We start from the raw sequence: 21,922 nt of genomic DNA, 5'->3' as shown, positions 1-21,922 counted from the left end.
TATCTGGAGAAAACTATAATTCAAAAAGATCGAGGTACCCCAATATTCACTGCAGCACAATTTATAATAGTCAAAAGATGGAAGAAACTTAAATGTCCAAAGACAAATGGATAAAGAAGACATGGTATATATGCACAATGGTATATTGCTGCTGCTAAGTCACTTCAGTCGTGTCCGACTCTGTGTGACCCCATAGACGGAAGCCCACCAGGCTCCCCTGTCCCTGGGATTCTCCAGGCAAGAACACTGGAGTGGGTTGCCATTTCCTTCTCCAATGTGTCAAAGTGGAAAGTGAAAAGTGAAAGTGAAGTCGCTCAGTCGTGTCCGACCCTTAGCGACCCCACGGACTGCAGCCTACCAGGCTCCTCCATCCATGGGATTTTCTAGGCAAGAGTACTGGAGTGGCTTGCCATTGCCTTCTCCGCAATGGTATATTACTCAGTCATAAATAAGCACGAAATAATGCCATCTGCAGCAACATGGATGAACCTAGAGATTATTATATTAAGTGAAGTAAGTCAGACAGACAAAGACAAATATCAAATATCACTCACAAGTAGAATCTAACAAAATGACATAAATGAACTCATTTACAAAACAAATCCATGTATTGACAGAAAACAAACATATGGCTGCCAGAGAAAATAGCAGGGCGGTGGGGGAGGGGAGGGCAGACAGATAAATTGGGAGTTTGGGATTAACACACATACACTGCTGTGTATAAAATAAATAAACAAGGACCTTTACAATTACTAATTAGAACAGCTAAATTCAGTGATTATGCACTGCGCACAGCTGCTTTCATGTTATAATGGCATTAATGAGTAGCTGCAACAGAGGTCAGACAGCACAAAAGGCCTAAAATATTTACTATCAGGTTTTTCATAAGAAATGTGTTGATCTGCATTCTAGGACAATAAAAACAAACTAAAAATACCACATACAGAATGTTAAAATAGATGGTGTATATGGAGCAAGATAAACAAGTTAACTGGTTTCTATCAATAAATTCAAAGCAACTGACAAACATATGGCTGTTTTTCATTTACACCAAAATTAAGCATTTCAAAACTGAAAGTGTCCTTAGAGGTAATAAGTTAGAATAAAGTTTTCTTCCAAATAGAAGTACACATATGAGAAGTTACATGAACAGTTTACACCTAATGAACTTAACATCATCACTTCTGATATACTTAAAGCAATTTGTTAAGGTGCTGCATTGGGTCATAAGCAAAGCATATTTTTCTGATATAAATCATACTGCAAAGTATATCTGACAAATATCTACAAAAAAGGAACTGTGTAAATACCATGAAGAATACATAAAGAAAACAAGGCCCTACTATATATAGCACAGAGACCTATTAATATATTCAATATCCTATGATAAATCATAATGGAAAAGAATATTCTAAAAAAAGAATGTATATATATATATATGTATAAGTGAATCACTTTGCTGTATGGCAGAAATTAACACAATGTTGTAAATCAACTATACTTCAACAAAAAGTATGGATTAAATGGAAAAAGAAGAATTCATAAAGGATAAGACAGAGTAAACTTAAAACACAGAATCTAATTGAGTAGAAAAGTAATCCCTGAGGCTTATAAAGAGCAGAGGTAAGTACACTTCACTATAATTTCTATATTTCTTTAAATTTTCTGTCAATAAAATCAACTTCTTTGTCCACTTATAACTTATACAAATTGAAAAATTTTAAAAATGTATTACCTGAATTGTATGTTCACTAAATGAGGCTGGGAGCCATCTGATTGCCAGTAAGTTTCTAGATTGTCATCTCGTAACTGATCCACTCCAAATCCTAAAATCACAAGTGACAATGAATTCTCATGAAAAAGTAAGAGCCATATATTCAAAATATAAAACTACTATATATATTTGTCCAGCAAATTTGATAAAGAGGATGGTCAGTACTGTGAAATTTAAATTAACCAAAATTCTCCCATCCTCTTAACCAGACCTCAATTCTTAGAAGCATAAAAAACTAATAAACAGAAATCTCAATTAAACAGAGTTGGGAGACCAGAGCAGGAGTTCTGACACCCTGTGACCATAACAGAACCAAAACAAAGAAGAAAGATTCCTCTCCTTTCCTGGCAAGGACTCAGCCAATGAAAGCCATGGGCTTTCTGTTTATTAAAGCCCACCCCCTTGCACACCGTTTACTGTGGTTGCAGACCCTGAATTGCAATCCTCTGCTGACCCTAAGCAAACCTATCTTTGCTGGAGAAATATCTGGCAGAATATTTATTTCAGATAAAATATGAAATATTTGTTCTGAGAAGTGGCCCACACAGGGACTGGGGAAGAGCCCCCAAAGGTTCAGGACTGGTGAGCAAACAGGTGCAATACGCACAGTGAACCCACTCACTGTTTTCTCACTGACTCTGGAATATGAAAGTAAGTCTTTCTTTTGGATTCTGAGCACATGCCCTCTTTGCATTTGAAGCTCTTCAGGCTTTATTCGGGATCTATCTTAAGGTTTCATCTTTTTGGTTCAGGTTTCATCTCTTCGGTTAAGCTTTCATCTCTTCAGTTAAGGCTTTGTTTCGTATACAAGTATTCATTTGGCAGGTCACTCTAATTTTGAGATTAGACTGTTTCAACCAAAGCTGGCTGAAAATACCTTTGGCCCATTCATTTGGGAACAGGGGCCGTTTCCCTGAAACTGTTCCAGTTTTCTTCATCCTACTCCTTTGGAAGGGGCTCTCCTCTGGAAACTGGCTAAAAAACGTCTTTGGCTTTCCTCCTCCAAACCAAGCTGTCTCCTTCAAACTGGCTGGAATTAGCCTGCAAGTTGTTTGAATTGAGCTGTCTCTGCTGTAAGCTGTTTGGAAATTTTTCTTTTACTCCAGAGAAATTAAATCTTAGTTATCTAAACATTTTGAGTGTGCCCGGCCCCTAGGAGGACTCCAGATGATTTTACGTTTAAAAGCCCAAGGCCTTCCTCAGGCACATTTCTAACTAAATGGACCAACTTGACCAAAGGCAGATGTAGAATATCAATGGCCATTACAGAGAACTTTTGAAATTCCTAACTTAATTTCCTTAGAGCTGAATTGGACTACAATAGCTCAAAAATTTCCAGAACTGAGCGTAATGCTTATTTTGATTGGTATCTTAAGGCTCCGCAACATTATCAGGAGTCTAAACTTGTCTCTCTGCAAAATCAAATTTTAAGATGAACTGAGGCAAACAAATGATAAAGAAAGGTAAAATGGCTCCTGAAGCCTCAGGCTCTTCTTCCCTGGCTGGTCGGAGGTGCCACCTCAGGTACCATCTTGTCACCCTCCCGCAGCTCCTGTGGCCAGACTCCACCTCTGGTGCCATGACACCTCCTCTGTTCCTTTAATTCCCCCAAACTAATTCTCTCGCCAGCCTTCCCCTTGTCTCTTAAACTCTGCCAACTCCCTTTTCTTTAGAATGTGTCAGAATGTTCCTCTTTAAGCCTCCTAAGGATCTATATCAGATATGCAGATGACATCACCCTTATGGCAGAAAGTGAAGAGAAGCCTCTTGATGAAAGTGAAAGAGGAGAGTGAAAAGGTTGGCTTGAAGCTCAACATTCAGAAAACTAAGATCACGGCATCTGGTCCCATCACTTCATGGGAAACAGATGGAAAAAACAGTGGAAACAGTGTCAGACTTTATTTTTTTGGGCTCCAAAATCACTGCGGATACTGATTGCAGCCATGAAATTAAAAGAAGCTTCCTCCTTGGAAGGAAAGTTATGACCAACCTAGACAGCATATTAAAAAGCAGAGACACTACTTTGCCAACCAAGGTCCGTCTAGTCAAGGCTATGGTTTTTCCAGTGGTCATGAATGGATGTGAGAGTTGGACTGTGAAGAAAGCTGATCGCCGAAGAATTGATGCTTTTTGAACTGTGGTGCTGGAGAAGACTCTTGAGAGTCCCTTGGACTGCAAGGAGATCCAACCAGTCCATTCTAGAGGAGATCAATCCTGGGTGTTCATTGGAAGGACTGATGCTAAAGCTGAAACTCCAATACTTTGGCGAAGAGTTGACTCACTGGAAAAGACTCTGATGCTGGGAGGGATTGAGGGCAGGAGGAGACGGGGAGGACAGAGAATGAAATGGCTTGATGGCATCATTGACTTGATGGACATGAGTTTGAGTGAACTCCGGGAGTTGGTGATGGACAGGGAGGTCTGGCGTGCTGTGATTCATGGGGTTGCAAAGAGTCGAATACGACTGAGTGACTGAACTAAACTGAAGGATCTAGAGGCTAAATCCTTAATTTCTTTTTTTTGGAAAGAAGTATGTCTTCTCTTTATTTTTTTTTTAATTTATTTTAATTGGAGGCTAACAATATTGTAGTGGTTTTTGCCATACATTGACATGAATCAGCCCTGGGTGTACATGTGGGTACATGTACACATCCTAAACCCCCCTCCCACCTCCCTCCCCATCCCATCCCTCAGGGTCATCCCAGCGCACCAGCCCTGAGCGCCCTGCCTCATGCATCGAACCTGGACTGGCAATCTGTTTCACGTATGATAATATACATTAAACCCTTAATTTCTTGTACTCCCCAGTTCAAAACTGAACTGCAAGCCAAATTCAAAAATGATCCCAAAGTAACTGAAGATTCTTACATATTCGCTAAGGAATTTAATACAGTCATTAAAACTTACCAACCTGGTTTCTCTGATTCCTATCAACTAGTTCAAAGATAACTGGTGAAGGCCAGGGCCAGCACTGGATGAAAACCACTAATTGGGAAAATCCTGAAAGGTCTCTAGAATTACAACTGGGAGGCTATCCTGCCAACTTATTATGTGACCAGCCTTAAGCAACCGATAGACAGTTTCATTGAGCCATTCCTGGGGCTTTTCCAAAGCCTGTTGATTGGAACAAAATTCAGACTTGCATACAAAAATCTGATGAACCTGCTTATGATTATTATAATCAACTTCTATTTGTTTCTGAAGAAAATTCTGGCCTTCCATCTGAATGTTGATCCCACTCAGGTCACCTCTACTTCTGTTTTTTAATGGGCTGACTCTTTTCCTTCTAGTAAAAATTACCAGGATAGAATGGAAAACTATGTTCACTCCAGATACAGTTACTCTGGTAAGCTGGTTCTATTGCATTTTACATGAGTCATCTCAAAGGAAGACTGCCTAAGTTCTTAATTCTCAATTCTAGCAAATGAAGGCTCCTGCTGCTGCTGCTAAGTCACTTCAGTCGTGTCCGACTCTGTGTGACCCCGCAGATGGAAGCCCACCAGGCTCTCCCGTCCCCGGGATTCTCCAGGCAAGAACACTGAAGTGGGCTGCCATTTCCTTCTCCAATGTGTGAAAGTGAAGTCGCTCAGTCGTGTCCGACCCCCAGCGACCCCACGGACTGCAGCCCACCAGGCTCCTCCATCCATTGGATTCTCCAGGCAAGAGTACTGGAGTGGCTTGCCATTGCCTTCTCCAATGAAGGCTCCTAGACAGAACCAAAACCCTCCTAGTGTGCGCTACTATTGCAAAGAGTTATGACACTGGAAAAAAGACTATTCCAAATATAAGCACTTTAGGTGCTTTCAGCCATCTATTCAGCCTTTCCAGTGTCCTCCCAATTTTCAATGATAGGGGTCTGAGAAGCTACAGGGACTCTTCTCAATCCTCTCAGTCAGTCTGGAGAAACATTTCTCCAGAATGGGAAGGAATCTCTTCCAGTCCTGACAGTGGAGCCACTCTCTATACCCTACTACTATAAAACAGCCCCCGTCTCCGAGAATTAATAAAACAGTTCAAATAGTGGGGATCTCTGATCATCCTCAGGAGGTTCCTGAACTTTTCCCTTTTGTCTAGGCCCTTTTAAGAGTTAAGACTCTTTTTCCCCTCAGTCCTTCCACCACTATTTATTTATTAGGGGCTGAGACTTCTTAGAGAGTTATCATGCCAGAATTTATTTCTTCCAAAAGGGAAAATTTATTAGACACTGACAGCAGCAAAATAACAAAGTATTAATTTAGTTAAATAATAATTATTTATTATTATTTCAATTCAATTTTTAATTCAAAATCATTAAATTTTGAATTTAAATGACCTTTTGACCCTTTTAACAGTTAATTAAATGACCCTCTGACATCTTTTGTTTGCTCCATCTCTGATGGTACTAGAGCAGATTTCAGAAACACCGAGCATTTTGTCCCTATTAAATCAACTACTACTGTCCTTATGGGCAAACTCTTCAACTGATACTAACAAAATTCGTAGCACATCTCCCACCAAGATTCAAACAACTCCTCAAAACCTCTTCCTAAAATTAATTAATACCTTATAAGTAAAAACATCTTTCAAGGCATAAAGCCAATAATACAAGATTATAAGGTTCAAGACCTCATTATCCCTGTAATACTCCCATTTTATTGATAGAGGTTTGTCCAGGACCTACTAGCAATAAACAACACTGTTATTTATCCCTGGACACCTTGCTGTTTCTGATCCTCATATGTTACTAACATCCATCCCCATCAGGAATAAATTCTTTAACTGTAACTCATTTATGCAGTGCATTCTTTAGTACTCCAGTTGATGAAGTGAGCCAATACCTTTTTGCCTTCATTTGGGAAGAAATACAAGTCATCACCTAGATAATAAAGCCTCAGGGTTTTACTGAGGGTCCTTCTTTTTTTCTCACAAATCCCAAATGCTGGTCTGGATGACAAAAAAGTCCCTGGGGGTTCTGTCTGCTTTGTTGCAACATGTGAATCATTCGATTTGCTTCTTTGCGCTCCTTCTCAAGATTTCTCACAGGAAAACAGCCACCACTTAAAGCTCTCAGCCTTAAACTCTGAGGCAGAGGGATACTCCCCACTTGCCTTAGAGCCATTGCAGCCACTGCCCTTTTGGTTAAGGTCACCAAAAAATCATTGTGGAATCCCCTTTAACCACTTTGGTACCTGATGCAGTAGAAGCTCTCCTGAATTCTCATACTCAACATTTCTTAATCAGCTGCCTCAACTCCTAAAAAGTCCTTTGTACACTGTTCCTCACACAACTCTCTTACACTGTAAAAGTCTGAACCCAGGACTCTTTGCTTCTGTCACTAATGAAGCCCTTCACAACAGCTTAATGCTGACAGATCACACCCTGACTCTTTATGCTGACCTACAGGAAACTGCTCTAGGTAACTGCGACTTCTCAGGGTTCACTGATGGTTATTTAAAAGGTGACAATGGCAAATATTGTGCTGGGTAAGCAATTACAATTCCTCTTGATGCTGTTGAGACATTTTTTTACTATGGTTAATTTATTTTTTTTACTATGGTTACTTCAGCCCAAAAGGCTGAATTATATACTCTTATATGATCCTGTACTTTAATCAAGGACAAAGCTGTCGATATTTAGTGACCGTAGATACGCTTTAAGAGTAGCTCATGATTTTGAAATGTTGTGAAACAAACATGATTTCCTTAATTACAGCAGAAATAAAATTTAAAATGGCCTCTATGTTCAGAAATTATTGAATGTGATACGTTTACCTCTGCTTTGGCTATTAAGATTTGGGAAAATTCTAAACATGACTCTCTGGAAACTAAGGGAAATCACCTTGCTGATATTTCTGCAGGAATGCTGCCATTAAAGGGACCAACAGCAGTCAAACCTGTCATGGCCTACAAGGATATTTCTCCAAACAGTAATTTAGAAAAACTGTCTAGAAAAGCCCAACAGTTGGCCTCAGAAAAGAAAAAAACAAGACTGAAAATTCAGTAACTGATAAAAAGAGCAAGCTCTGGTTTGAACCAAATAATAATCCAGTTTTACTAGAGACTCAAATTCCCACTCCCCACCACAGTACATGAAGTAAACCACTGATCTACTGACACAATGATAGTCTTCATGAATTAATACTGGTGTGAAAACATTAACAAGTCTACAAAGAGTGCCTACCTCACTTGTCCCACTTGTTTGAAGTACAATCCAGGGAAGCTTGTTTGTACTGCTCCTATACATATTAAACTGCTTAATGGACCATTTGAGGTCTAGCAAATGGATTACATACAACTTCTTCCGTCTCACTGATATAAATGTTTTAGTCATGGTCTGTATGTTTTTTTACGAGACTGAAACCTTGCATATAGGCTACTCCTTTTCTGTGACTTAAGCCCTTTAGCAAATGATTATTCCTACCTAAGAGGTTCAATACTTTGGCCACCTCATGCGACGAGTTGACTCACTGGAAAAGACTCTGATGCTGGGAAAGGTTGGGGGCGGGAGGAGAAGGGGACAACGGAGAATGAGATGGCTGGATGGCATCACCGACTCTGTGGACATGAGTTTGAGTGTACTCCGGGAGTTGGTGATGGACAGGGAGGCCTGGCGTGCTTTAATTCATGGGGTCGCGGAGAGTCGGACACTACTGAGCAACGGAACTGAACTGAACTGAAGAGGTTCTTCTTGAATTTTACAGTGATTGAAGAACCCAATATACTGGCCAGGTATTTCAACAAGTTTACATGGTTTGGCCAGTCTTATAAGACTTTTATTATGCTTACCACCTTCAATCATCTAGTTTACTTGAATGCACAAAAGGCATTAAGACTCAAATGGCAAAATTTGTACAGTCCCTCCAAATACTCTGGCCAGAAGCACTGTGACTGGTCCTTCTAAATCTCAGACCCACTCATAAACTCTCACCCTTTGACATAATCACAAGATGCCCAGTGCACTTGGCTCCTGCATCTTCTGATCCACAACCAATATAAGGAGAGGTACTCCAGTACTGCAAAGGCCTAATTGCTTCTATTAAAAATAACCATGCTTTGGTACAGCAATCTTTCCACAGTGTGCTCCTGGGAGATGAAGACCTTAAGCATCATACCTTACAACTTAAAGATTTCATATATTGCAAAACATCCCTCCAGAAGAACTCTCTTCAACACTGCTGGAAGGGACCCTATCAGGTACTGCTAACCAATCTTTGTGCCAACAAACTCTAAGAAACAGACGATTCACCGTGTGCCACCAAACTTGAGAAAGATCTCAATCAAAAGAGGGAAATGTAAAACATTAAACAGAAACCTCAATTAAACAGAGCTGGGAGACGGGAAGGGAGAGCTGACAAGCCCTGGGACCATAGCAGAGCCAAAGAGGAAGAAGAAAGACTCCTATTCTTCCCCGGCAGGGACTCAGCCAATGAAAAGCCACAGATTCTTTGTTTACTATACACCCCCCCCACTTCCTTTTCTTTATACAAGTATGCTCCTTCCCCTCTCACATGGGAACTTGTATGTGGCTTGCCATGGCTGCAGACCCCAAACCGCAATTTTATGCTAATGCTGAATAAACCCCTTTGTTGGAAAAATATCTAACAGTCCATTCATTTCAGGTCAAAAGAAAAAATATTTGCACACAAAAGTTATTAGGACTAGGTTTTCTTGGTTGTTGGCTTTAATTTTTTAAGAAGAACTTCTAAATATATTCTAAAGTATGTATTCAAACCCAGTTTCTTAAACTTTTTACAAGCTGATAATAAGAATGACCCACGTGTCCTACAAAATCCTCAGAAATAAAACAGGTTTTATTAAGTTCACTATGTCAAGAAGCAACAGTTAGAACCGGACATGGAACAACAGACTGGTTCAAAATTGGGAAAGGAGTACTTCAAGGCTGTATATTCTCACCCTGCTTATTTAACTTCTATGCAGAGTACATCATGCAAAATGCTGGGATGGATGAAGTACAAGCTGGAATCAAGATTGCCAGGAGAAGTAGCAATAACCTCAGATACGCAGATGACACTCCCCTTATGGCAGAAAGCGACTGAGAACTAAAGAGCCTCTTGATGAAGGTGAGAGAGAACAGTGAAAAAGCTGGCTTAAAACTCAACATTTAAAAAAACTAAGATCATGGCATCCAGTCCCATCACTTCATGGCAAACAGATGGGGAAACAATGGAAACAGTGAGAGACCGTATTTCCCTGGGCTTCAAAACCACTGTGGATGATGACTGCAGCTATGAAATTAAGACGCTTGCTCCTTGGAAGAAAACCTATGACCAATCTAGACAGCGTATTAAAAAGCAGAGACATCACTTTGCAGACCAAGGTCCGTATAGTCAAAGCTATCGTTTTTTCAGTAGTCATGTATGGATGTGAGAGCTGGACCGTAAACAAGGCTCAGAGACCATGAACTGATGCTTTTGAATTATGGTGTTGGAGAAGACTCTTGAGAGTCCCCTGGACTGCAAAGAGATCAAACCAGTCAATGCTAAAGAAAATTAACTCTGAATATTCATTGGAAGGACTGATGCTGAAGTTGAAACTTCAATACTTCAGTCACCTGATGCGAAGAGCCGACTCATTAGAAAAGACCCTGATGTTGAAAGATTGAAGGCAGGAGGAGAAGGGGATGACAGAGGACAAGACAGTTGCATGGCATCACTAACTCAATGGATGGCCTGAGTTTGAGCAAGCTCTGGGAGATGGTGAAGGACAGGGAAGCCTGTCAGGCTGCAGTCCATGGGGATCTCAAAAAGTCAGACTGAACAACAACAATGCCAACTTAACGTGACAAGAAAAAGAGACAACTTAAAAATATTTTCATTTTGAAACCAAGTGTTTCTGATTAACATCTGATTAATCAAAAATTAAATTTACCTGGAATTCTAAATTATCCAGTCATTCCAGATAATGGAAAACTATCCTGTACAGTTTTTCCTGATTAAAATCACAATAACTTACACTAATTAAAACATAATTTTCTCATGGCTGATTCATGTTGCTGTATGGCAAAAACCACCACAATACTATAATTACCCTCCAATTAAAATAAATAATTTTTAAAGAAACATAATTTTCTGATATGTATTAAATTAAGCTGAATCTACTCAATCCATTTCAACTATCATCTGAGTGAGATACTAAATATTTCCAAAGAAAAAAACAAGTTTTGCAAAGCCATCTACCACCCACCAACCATGCTAGAGCAGTGAGGTAAATCTGTATCTCCCAAAGACTGACACTACCATTTTGGAAGTTTATTAAAACTCTCCCTTATATCAGCGCTCTCCTGAATTACTGCATGTCTCTTAACTCAGTTCTTTACCTCAGCTGCCTCACTTCAGGCCATCCTCCACAATTCTCAAAGGTGAACACTGTGCTACTGTGCTGAAATTGTTCAGTGGCACAGACTATACACACAATAAAATATGAACGGTTTAATAAAGTCCCCTATGATCAGCTCTATCTGTGCTACTTTGCTCGGTTCCAGTTTACTGACGACGCACAGCTCTTTGAAAGTGCCATGTTTCACAGCAGCTAGGCTGCACATCTTTGCACAGACCGTTCCTCTTGCCTTTAGGTCCTTCCTCAGTGACATTCTTCCTTACCCCCTCACACCAGACATGAATCATCTCCATAAACACGGCCCTGAGCCTCCAAGGAGCTCCTCCTGGCCTCTCCGCTGGCCACTACTGCACTGAGCCCACACTCAGTGGAAAGCAGTAAGACCGAGTGCAGACTGACCGCCTTGAATCCCAGCATCCCCGCTTACCAGGTGGTATTTGCCAGGTGACTTAATTTTACTGGGCTCCACTTTCCTGATTTGGAAAATGATTTAAAAAAGAACAGTAAATATTACTTCATATGACTTTCAGAGACTTTACTGAGATAGTTGTTTATTTTATACATGCAAAGTTCTTAGAACCTCATGTTATACATGACTACACTGTATAATAATGACTAATTATTACTTTCTCCAGTAGACTGTGAACTCCTTGACAACAAGGTCTTTTCTATTTTTGAATATAACCTTTGACTGTGTGGATCACAATAAACTATGGAAAATTCTAAAAGAGATGGGAATACCAGACCACCTGACCTGCCTCTTGAGAAACCTGTATGCAGGTCAGGAAGCAAGAGTTAGAACTGGACACGAACAGACTGGTTCCAAATAGGAAAAGGAGTACGTCAAGGTTGTATATTGTCGCCCTGCTTATTTAACTTATATGCAGAGTACATCATGAGGAATCCTGGGCTGGAAGAAGCACAAGTTGGAACCAAGATTGCCGGGAGAAGTATCAATAACCTCAGATATGCAGATGACACACCCTTATGGCAGAAAGTGAAGAGGAACTCAAAAGCCTCTTGATGAAAGTGAAAGAGAGTGAAAAAGTTGGCTTGAAGCTCAACATTCAGAAAACTGGTCCCATCACTTCATGGGAAATAGATGGGGAAACAGTGGAAACAGTGTCAGACTTTATTTTTTGGGGCTCCAAAATCACTGTGGATGCTGACTGCAGCCATGAAATTAAAAGACGCTTACTCCTTGGAAGGAAAGTTATGACCAACCTAGATAGCATATTCAAAAGCAGAGACATTATTTTGCCAACCAAGGTCCGTCTAGTCAAGGCTATGGTTTTTCCCGTGGTCATGTATGGATGTGAGAGTTGGACTGTGAAGAAAGCTGATCGCCGAAGAATTGATGCTTTTGAACTGTGGTGCTGGAGAAGACTCTTGAGAGTCCCTTGGACTGCTAGGAGATCCAACCAGTCCATTCTAAAGGAGATCAGTCCTGGCTGTTCATTGGAAGGCCTGATGCTAAAGCTGAAACTGCAATACTTTGGCCACCTCATGCGAAGAGTTGACTCACTGGAAAAGACTCTGATGCTGGGAGGGATTGGGGGCGGGAGGAGAAGGGGACGACAGAGAATGAGATTTCTGGATGGCATCACCGACTCGATGGACATGAGTTTGAGTGAACTCCGGGAGTTGGTGATGGACAGGGAGGCCTGGAGTGCTGTGATTCATGGGGTCGCTGAGAGTCGGACACGACTGAGCAACTGAACTGTACTGTTAGAAATTTCTGCAACTGTCTATTGACTTAAACTGAAAAATATCTTACTATAAAGAACCAAAGTAAGAGTTAAACAACTTTCTCATGCTCTTTCTCATTAATAAAGAATATTCAGTCATTCATAACATGTAAGACAATAATCACATAATTAAACTATATTTCAATGATGAAACCAAAGCTAAAAATCACAGAAATAAAACACATGACAGTGCACTGATGAATTTCACGACATTCCCACCCAACACGTTTTTCAGTGATCCCACCATTCTTCTGGCAGTGTCAGCTATTGTTCTGCCCTGCAGCCCCAAGACGTCAGACAGTGGGGGCATCTTCAGGGAACCAATGACTTGTATGTGTTGCCCTCTGCCAAGCCCCAGAGCATAAAACAGTGTGAACTGGCACTGATTCCTACCCTGTTACTGAGATTAGCAAGGCACCAGTTGAATTATGCTAAGTAAAGCAACAGAAGATACTCAATTTGAGCAAATTCACAGAAACATTTGGTGTTATAAAGAATATTGGAAACTTCTGAAGCAGTCTAGAACTTATGAAGCTGGAAAAAGGCACCACCCTTACTCAACAAGAAATGGCTAGATAAACTAAAATCTCATAATTTTTCTTGGAAACATGAGCCCTTAAAACTATGCAGCAACCAAATACCCTGAAACCGAAGAAGGGTCAATTTGTAGGTTAGGGGAGAAAGGATGGACAGCCAGTCCCAACTGTGGTAAAGCATGGGAGGAAGGAACAGCGACCTGATAAACATAAAAAGAAATCAGGCAGAACTTTAACAAACTGCTAAAGGCTAAGTGTGGGCTATCATAAAAGAATAGCAGCCCTGGGAGTCTCAAACACAAGGTGAATTCACACTGACTCTTAGATTCTTTTCTAAGAGCCCTCACTGTCCACAGAAGAGGATGTTTTGCGGGGAGAACAGGAAATTGGAGAGTCAGTGGTATGAGCATGGAGGAGGTGACTGACCGCCACTGCAGGAAAAGCAAAACCCATCCTCCCCTCAAAGCCTTCTCTCCTACATAAAAAGCACTTAAGCTGCTAAGGGAAGAGACTCAAACCTGCTGACTCCAGCACACAGATACAGATCCACACTCACCGGGAGAGAAGTAAAGGAAAAAACCCTCTATGCTTGGAAAAAGAGCAGGAAACACTCCTTCCTCCGGGACAGGACAGAAAACTCTCCCCTAGGAAAGATCAGAGTTTCCCTATCATAGGGGAAAGTGAAGTGAAAGTCGCTCAGTCGTGTCCGACTCTTTGCCACCCCATGGACTATACTGCCCATGGAATCTCCAGGCCAGAACACTGGACTGGGTAGCCTTTCCCTTCTCCAAGGCATCTTCCCAACCCAGGGATCAAACAAAGGTGTCCCACGTTGCAGGCGGATTCTTTACCAGTTCAGCCACAAAGACCAGAGTTTCGCTATCATAGGCAGGACGGAACAAAATGCTGAGAAGGTCCCACCCTGGAGACCAGGCACACAAGTGCTATCTAGGATTGAAGTTGGACCAGGAAAACAGAAATCCTGCCTCTGATCCTCTGCACTGAGTAACAACCATCTCATTTTCCACTGGAGGCAGGGCAAGAGCATGGAGAGAGACACCCTTGAAGCCCAGGGATATAGAGAAAACTGAAAACGATCATGCAGGTAGAACACTAAGAAAACTCCTCTGGCACAACTGCCCCCATTACAAACACTGGACTCTTTAGAGGAATCTGAACCCTATGATACTGAAGGTAACCATAACAAAATAGACCAAAAATAAAAACAATCTAAAACCCAAGTCAATTCCTTTCTCAACTTCCACTATAAAAGTCTGACAGTAGAAAAGAGGTAAGCATTTCAGAGTGTAAATACCATTTTTTTTCAATATCTACTAATGTTTCAGTTCAGTTCAGTCAGTTGTGTCTGACTCTTTGGGACGCCATGGACCGCAGGCAGCACGCCAGGCCTCCCCATCCATCACCAACTCCTGGAGTTTACTCAAATTCATGTCCATTGAGTCAGTGATGTCATCCAACCATCTCATCCTCTGTTGTCCCCTTCTCCTCTCGCCTTCAATCTTTCCCGGGATCAGGGTCTTTTTCAATGTGTCAGTTCTTCACATCAGTTGGACAAAGTACTGGAGTTTCAGCTTCAGTATCAGTCCTTCCAAGGAATATTCAGGACTGATCTCCTTTAGGATGGACTGGTAGGATCTCCTTGCAGTCCAAGGGACTCTCAAGAGTCTTCTCCAACACCACAGTTCAAAAGCATCAATTCTTTGGCGCTCAGCTTTCTTTAGAGTCCAACTGTCACATCCATACATGACCACGGGAAAAACCATAGCTTTGACTAGATGGACCTTTGTTGGCAAAGTAATGTCTCTGCTTTTTAATATGCTGTCTAGGTTGGTCACTGCTTTTCTTCCAAGGAGCCAGCATCTTTTCATATCATGGCTGCAGTCACCATCTGCAGTGATTTTTGGAGCCCAAAAAAATAAAGTCTGTCACTGTTTCCACTGTTTCCCCATCTATTTGCCATGAAGTGATGGGACCAGATGCCATGATCTTAGTTTTCTGAATGTTTAGTTTTAAGCCAACTTTTTCACTCTCCTCTTTCACTTTCATCAAGAGGCTCTTTAGTTCTTCTTCGCTTTCTGCCTTAAGGATGATGTCATCTACATATCTGAGGTTATTGGTATTTCTCCCAGCAATCTTGATTCCAGCTTGTGCTTCCTCCAGCCCAGTGTCCCTCATGATGTACTCTGCATATAAGTTAAATAAGCAGGGTGACAATATACAGCGTTGACGTACTCCTTTTCCTATTTGGAACCAGTCTGTTGTTCCATGTCCAGTTCTAACAGTTGCTTCCTGACCTGCATGTAGGTTTCTCAGGAGGCAGGTCAGGTGGTCTGGTATTCCCATCTCTTTCAGAATTTTCCACAGTTTAGCATTTGCTTAGCATTTATGACAGACTTCCCAGGTAGTGCTAGTGGTAAAGAACCCGCCTGCCAACGCAGGACACCTAAGAGACGAGCGTTCGATCCCTGGGTCGGGAAGATCCCCTGGAGGAGGGCATGGCAACCCACTCCAGTATTTTTGCCAGGAGAATCCCATGGACAGAGGAGCCTGGGAGGCTACAGTCCATGGGGTCACAAAGAATCAGACACGACTGAAGTTGGACATGACTTAGCACAGCATATTTATGACACACACACAAACAAGAGAAACAAATATTAACAAAAGATAAAAAAATCACTAGAAATAGACTCAGAGATGAACAAGATGTTTAAATTAACAAACAGGGACTTTAAATAGCTATGATTAATATGTTAAAGAATTTAGGGGAAAAGGTAGATGAAACAAAGAAACATGGAATTTCAACATAGGAAAAACTCCTTTAAGGGTCAAATGAAAAAGCCATAAATAAAAAACATAGCAGAGATGAAAATTCCTTAGAATCATCGGTAGATTCAATAAAGCCAAAGAAAGAAGTAGTAGACTAGAAGCTAGACCAATTAAAAAACCCAAAGCAAAACACCAAGAGGAAAAAAAGGGGGGGAAAAATAGAGCACCTAAAGCAAGGGAACAAATACCAAATGGTTTACCAAAATTAAACGCTCTGCTGCTTTAAAACTCAACATTCAAAAAAACTAAGATCATGGTGTCCAGTCCCATCACTTCATGGCAAACAATCAGTGATAGACTTTATTTTCATGGGCTCCAAAACCACTGTGGACGGTGACTGCAGCCATGAAATTAAAAGATGCCTGCTCCTTGGAAGAAGAGCTATGATAAACCTGGACAGCATCTTAAAAAGTAGAGACATCACTTTGCCGACAAAGGTCCCATCTAATCAAATCTATGTTTTTTCCAGTAGTCATGCATGGATGTGAGAGCTGGACCATAAAGAAGGCTGTACACCAAAAAGTTGATGCTTCCGTTCTGTGGTGCTGGAGAAGACTCTTGAGAGTCCCTTGGACAGCAAGGGGATCAAACTGGTCAATCCTAAAGGAAATCAAGCCTGAATATTTATTGGAAGGACTGACGGTGAAGCTAAAGCTCCAACACTTTGGTCACCTGATGTGAAAGCCAAGTCACTGAAAAAGACCCCAGTGCTGTGAAAGATTTGAGGCAGAAGAAGAAAGGGCCGAAAGACGAGCTGGTCGGATGGCATCAACGACTCAATGGACATGAGTTTGAGCAAACTCCAGGAGATGGTGAAGGACAGGGAAGCTTGGTGAGCCGCAATCCATGGGGTTGTAAAGAGTTGGCTACAAGTGCGTAACTGAACAACAACAACAAGCATACGTATAATTAGATTCCCAGAAAGATGAGGATGAGGCAAAAGAAAAACTAGGAGAAATAATGGCAGTGAATTTTCAAAATAATACAGAAGACCCAAGAATCTCAATAAATCTCAAGCAGGATGAAACACATACACACACTTCATATCTTCACTGCTAAATATTAAAGATAAAATCTTAAAAGAAGGCAGGGGGAAAAAGCCACATTGACTAGAGCAGACTTTTCTTCAGAAACTATGTAATCCAGAAGATACAGAGTATCATCTCTAAGACATAGAGATGATAACCTAAGAATGCTAGATGCTAGATAACCTAGATGCTAACCTAGAATTTCATGCAAGGAAAATATACCACAGTAATAAAAAGCAAAATGAAAAATTTGTCAACCAAACATTGCTAGCAGATCTGCAATATAAAAACTGTAAAGAAAGTTTTTCGGGCAGGAAGAATATGATACCATATAGAAACCTGAATCTATTCAAAGAAATAAAAAGTTCCAAAAATTGAAAAAATTAAACATGTTTTGTTTTTAAATCACTCGAAAACATAATTGACCCTTTAAAACACAAATAGCACCAATGTATCCTAAAGGTTTTCAATATACAAAAAATAAAATGTAAGTCAAAACAGCATAAAGGATGGGAGACAGAAATTGGAAGTATACTGCTAAAGGATTTGCATGCCTTATCTATGGCAGTAGCATATTACTTGAAGGTAAACTGTGACAAAGATATATAGCGAAATACTTAGGGCAGTCCCTTAAAAAATTTCAAAAAGGAGGTATAACTTATGAGTCAGATGAAAGATAAAAGAGTCACAAACATACTGAATTTATCCAAAATCAGGTCAAAAAGGAGGGGGAAAAATGGACAAATCCCCCAATTTCAATACAGTAGCTTTAAATCTAATTTCACCAATAGGTATATTCAGTTCAGTTCAGTTCAGTCACTCAGTCGTGTCCGACTCTTTGCAACCCCATGAATCACAGCACGCCAGGCCTCCCTGTCCATCACCAACTCCCGGAGTTCACTCAGACTCATGTCCGTCGAGTCAGTGATGCCATCCAGCCATTTCATTCTCTATCGTCCCCTTCTCGTCCCGCCCCCAATCACTCCCAGCATCAGAGTTTTTTCCAGTGAGTCAACTCTTCGCATGAGGTGGCCAAAGTATTGGAGTTTCAGCTTTAGCATCAGGCCTTCAAATGAACACCCAGGACTGATCTTTAGAATGGACTGGTTGGATCTCCTTGCAGTACAAGGGACTCTCAAGAGTCTTCTCCAGCACCACAGTTCAAAAGCATCAATTCTTCGGCGATCAGCTTTCTTCACAGTCCAACTCTCACATCCATACATGACCACGGGAAAAACCATAGCCTTCACTAGACGGACCTTGGTTGGCAAAATAACGTCTCTGCTTTTTAATATGCTCTCTAGGTTGGTCAGGAGAAGGCAATGGCAAGCCACTCCAGTACTCTTGCCTAGAAAATCCCATGGATGGAGGAGCCTGGTAGGCTGCAGTCCATGGGGTCGCTAAGGGTCGGACACGACTGAGCGACTTCACTTTCACTTTTCACTTTCACACACTGGAGAAGGAAATGGCAACCCACTCCAGTGTTCTTGCCTGGAGAATCTCAGGGACGGGGGAGCCTGGTGGGCTTCCGTCTATGGGGTCACACAGAGTCGGACACGACTGAAGTGACTTAGCAGCAGTAGCAGCTAGGTTGGTCATGGGCTTCCCTGGTGGCTCAGTTGGTAAAGAATTTGCCTGCAATGTGGGAAACCTGGGTTCGATTCCTGGGTTGGGAAGATCCCCTGGAGAAGGGAACAGCTACTCACTCCAGTATTCTGGCCTGGAGAATTCCATGGACTGCGTAGTCCATGGGGTCGCAAAGGGTCGGACACAACTAAGCGACTTACACTTCCACTAGGTTGGTCATAACTTTCCTTCCAAGGAGTAAGCGTCTTTTAATTTCATGGCTGCAGTCAGCATCTGCAGTGATTTTGGAGCCCAAAAAAATAAAGTCTGACACTGTTTCCACTGTTTCCCCATCAATTTGCCATGAAGTGAGGGACCAGATGCCATGATCTTTGTTTTCTGAATGTTGAGCTTCAAGCCAACCCTTCACTCTCCTTTTTCACTTGCATCAAGAGGCTTTTTAGTTCCTCTTCTCTTTCTGCCATAAGGGTGGTGTCATCTGCATATCTGAGGTATTGAATATTTCTCCTGGCAATCTTGATTCCAGCTTGTGCTTCCTCCAGCCCAGTGTTCCTCATGATGTACTCTGCATATAAGTTAAATAAGCAGGGTGACAATATACAACCTTGATGTATTCCTTTTCCTATTTGGAACCAGTCTGTTGTTCCATGTCCAGTTCTAACTGTTGCTTCCTGACCTGCATACAAGTTTCTCAAGAGGCAGGGCAGGTGGTCTTGGATTCCCATCTCTTTCAGAATGTTCCACAGTTTATTGTGATCCACACAGTCAAAGGCTTTGGCACAGTCAATGAAGCAGAAATAATGTTTTTCTGGAACTCTCTTGCTTTCTCCATGATCCAGCGGATGTTGGCAATTTGATCTCTGGTTCCTCTGCCTTTTCTAAAACCTGCTTGAACATCTGGAAGTTCACGGTGTAAATGATCTAAACACTCAGTTATAAGACAAAGAATGTCAGACTGGATTTTAAAAAAGCTATCTATATTAAATCCACTTCAAATAAAAAGATACACAGAATTTAAAAGGAAAAGGAAAAAGAGATTGACTAAAGAGCAAGGACAATGTTACTCTTACTCTCACAACAACAAAAATAAAAAAGCTGAATTAACTGAGCACTCAAACAACTCAACATTCAAAAAGCTAAGATCATGGCCAATGGTTGGATCACGTCATGGCAAACAGATGGGAAAATGGTAGAAACAGTGACAGACTATTTTGGGGGGGCTCCAAAATCACTGCAGATGGTGACTGCAGCCACAAAATTAAGACACTTGCTCCTTGGAAGAAAAGCTACGACAAACCTAGACAGCGTACTAAAAACTACTTTGCCGATAAAGGTCCTCCTAGTCAAAGTTATGGTTTTTCCAGTGGTCATGTATGGACGTGAGAGTTAGACTATAGAGAAAGCTGAGTACTGAAGAATGGATGCTTTTGAACTGTGGTGTTGGAGAAAACTCTTGAGAGTCCCTTGGGCTGCAAAGATATTAAATCAGTCAATCCCAATGGAAAACAGTCCTGAATATTCATTGGAAGGACTGATGCTGAAGCTGAAACTCCAATACTTTGGCCACCTGATGCAAAGAACTGACTCATTAGAAAAGACCCTGATGCTGGGAAAGATTGAAGGCAGGAGGAGAAAGGGACGACAGAGGATGAGATGGTTGGATGGCATCACAGATTCGATGGACATGAATTTGAGTAAGCTCTGGGAGTTGGTGATGGACAGGGAAGCCTGGAGTGCTGCAGTCCATGGGGTCGCAAAGAGTCAGACACGACCAAGTGACTGAACTAAACTGAACTGAAAACCAATAATTATTTAGGTCCAACAGAGGTCACAAGGCAAACTCAGAAAACTGAAGAAACAGAAAACAGAGAATACCATCTTACCAGGAGCAGAAACTATTACTGGAGTTAGCAACTGGTAGGAAAACTGAACAACAACAGGGAAAGCTTAAGAGTAATGACTAACTGACTAATTGCTGGAGACCGAGTACAGAGAGAGAGAGTAGCACTCTCTCTAGCTTGAGAGAGTAAAAACACCTGGATGCCCAGCTTTCAGAGAGGGCTCCACATTTTCAGGAATTTTACCTCTAGGAGCCCCACCAGGTTCTCTTCATGGTAAAGATCAGAGAAAATTCTCCAGTGCCTCCTGCAGATAGAGGAGGAAGGTAATCATTGTGAATCACAACAAAAGCTTTCTCTTTCTCATAACAAAGGCCTGACTTCAAGGAAAACTATTTTAACAGAGCCTAACCAACATGTTTTTTTGTTGCTGTTGTTTTTTCACCAGAGCCTAACACAGTGGGTTTCCCTGGTGGCTCAGACAGTGAAGAATTCGCCTGCAAAGTGGGAGATCTGGGTTTGATCCCTGGGTTGGGAAGATCCCCTGAAGGAGGGCATGGCAACCTACTCCAGTATTCTTGCCTGGAGGATCCCATGGACAGAGGAGCCTGGAGAGCTGCAGTCCATGGGGTCACAAAGAATTAGACACAACTGAGCAACTAAGCACAGCACCACACAACTGACACAGGGAAAGGAAAATACCTGACTCCATCCTCCTGTAGCCTTTCTGTCTCACCTAAGTGGGGTAAGAAAAGGTGAGAAGCACTTGCAAACGTACAGGCATGGACACAGGCCTACCAAAAGACTGATATCTAATTACAGGATTATAGAACACTTCCATTCTCCCCATAACTTAACACTGTATCAACAGGACTCCAATATAATATCAGTAGGTTAAATTCAAAGAACTGCAAGCTTAGATGCCATTTAAGGAGTCTCTAGAGAAATTCAAAGATAACACGGGAGACAAAAAAAAAGGGCACTAAAGGAATTTTAGCCTGTGAATCTTAAGCCTTTATCCATCAGGCAGAAAATCAGTAAATGTATGACTGAATTGAACCAGCACCATCAATCAGCTATATTAATTTGATATTTATAGATTGCTTCATCCAATGACAGCAGAATACATGGTTTTTCTCAAGTTTATGTGTAACATTAACCAAAATGGACCACATTTGGGGCTATAAACACACATAAAAACATTCAAACAAACAGAAACCATACAAATT

The 21,922-nt window shown here is 41.3% G+C and overlaps 1 protein-coding gene across 3 annotated transcripts in view; it reads right to left on the bottom strand.

The window, feature by feature from the left end:
* Window positions 1–21,922, bottom strand: part of ANAPC10 (anaphase promoting complex subunit 10) — a 96,463-nt gene that overhangs the window by 69,206 nt on the left and 5,335 nt on the right. For all 3 annotated transcript variants that reach the window (XM_055404506.2, XM_088828000.1, XM_055404505.2), the window contains exon 3: window positions 1,736–1,826. In XM_055404506.2, coding sequence (XP_055260481.1) covers window positions 1,736–1,826 — 91 coding nt within the window. The remainder of the gene's footprint in view (window positions 1–1,735; window positions 1,827–21,922) is intronic.

The sequence above is a fragment of the Moschus berezovskii genome, chromosome 19 (genome assembly GCF_049115385.1).
Source record: "Moschus berezovskii isolate FMDL1 chromosome 19, NW_MosBer_1.0, whole genome shotgun sequence".
Taxonomy (NCBI): domain Eukaryota; kingdom Metazoa; phylum Chordata; class Mammalia; order Artiodactyla; family Moschidae; genus Moschus; species Moschus berezovskii.
The sequence above is the reverse complement of the archived record's forward strand: the minus strand, read 5'-3'. Positions and strand labels throughout refer to the sequence as shown.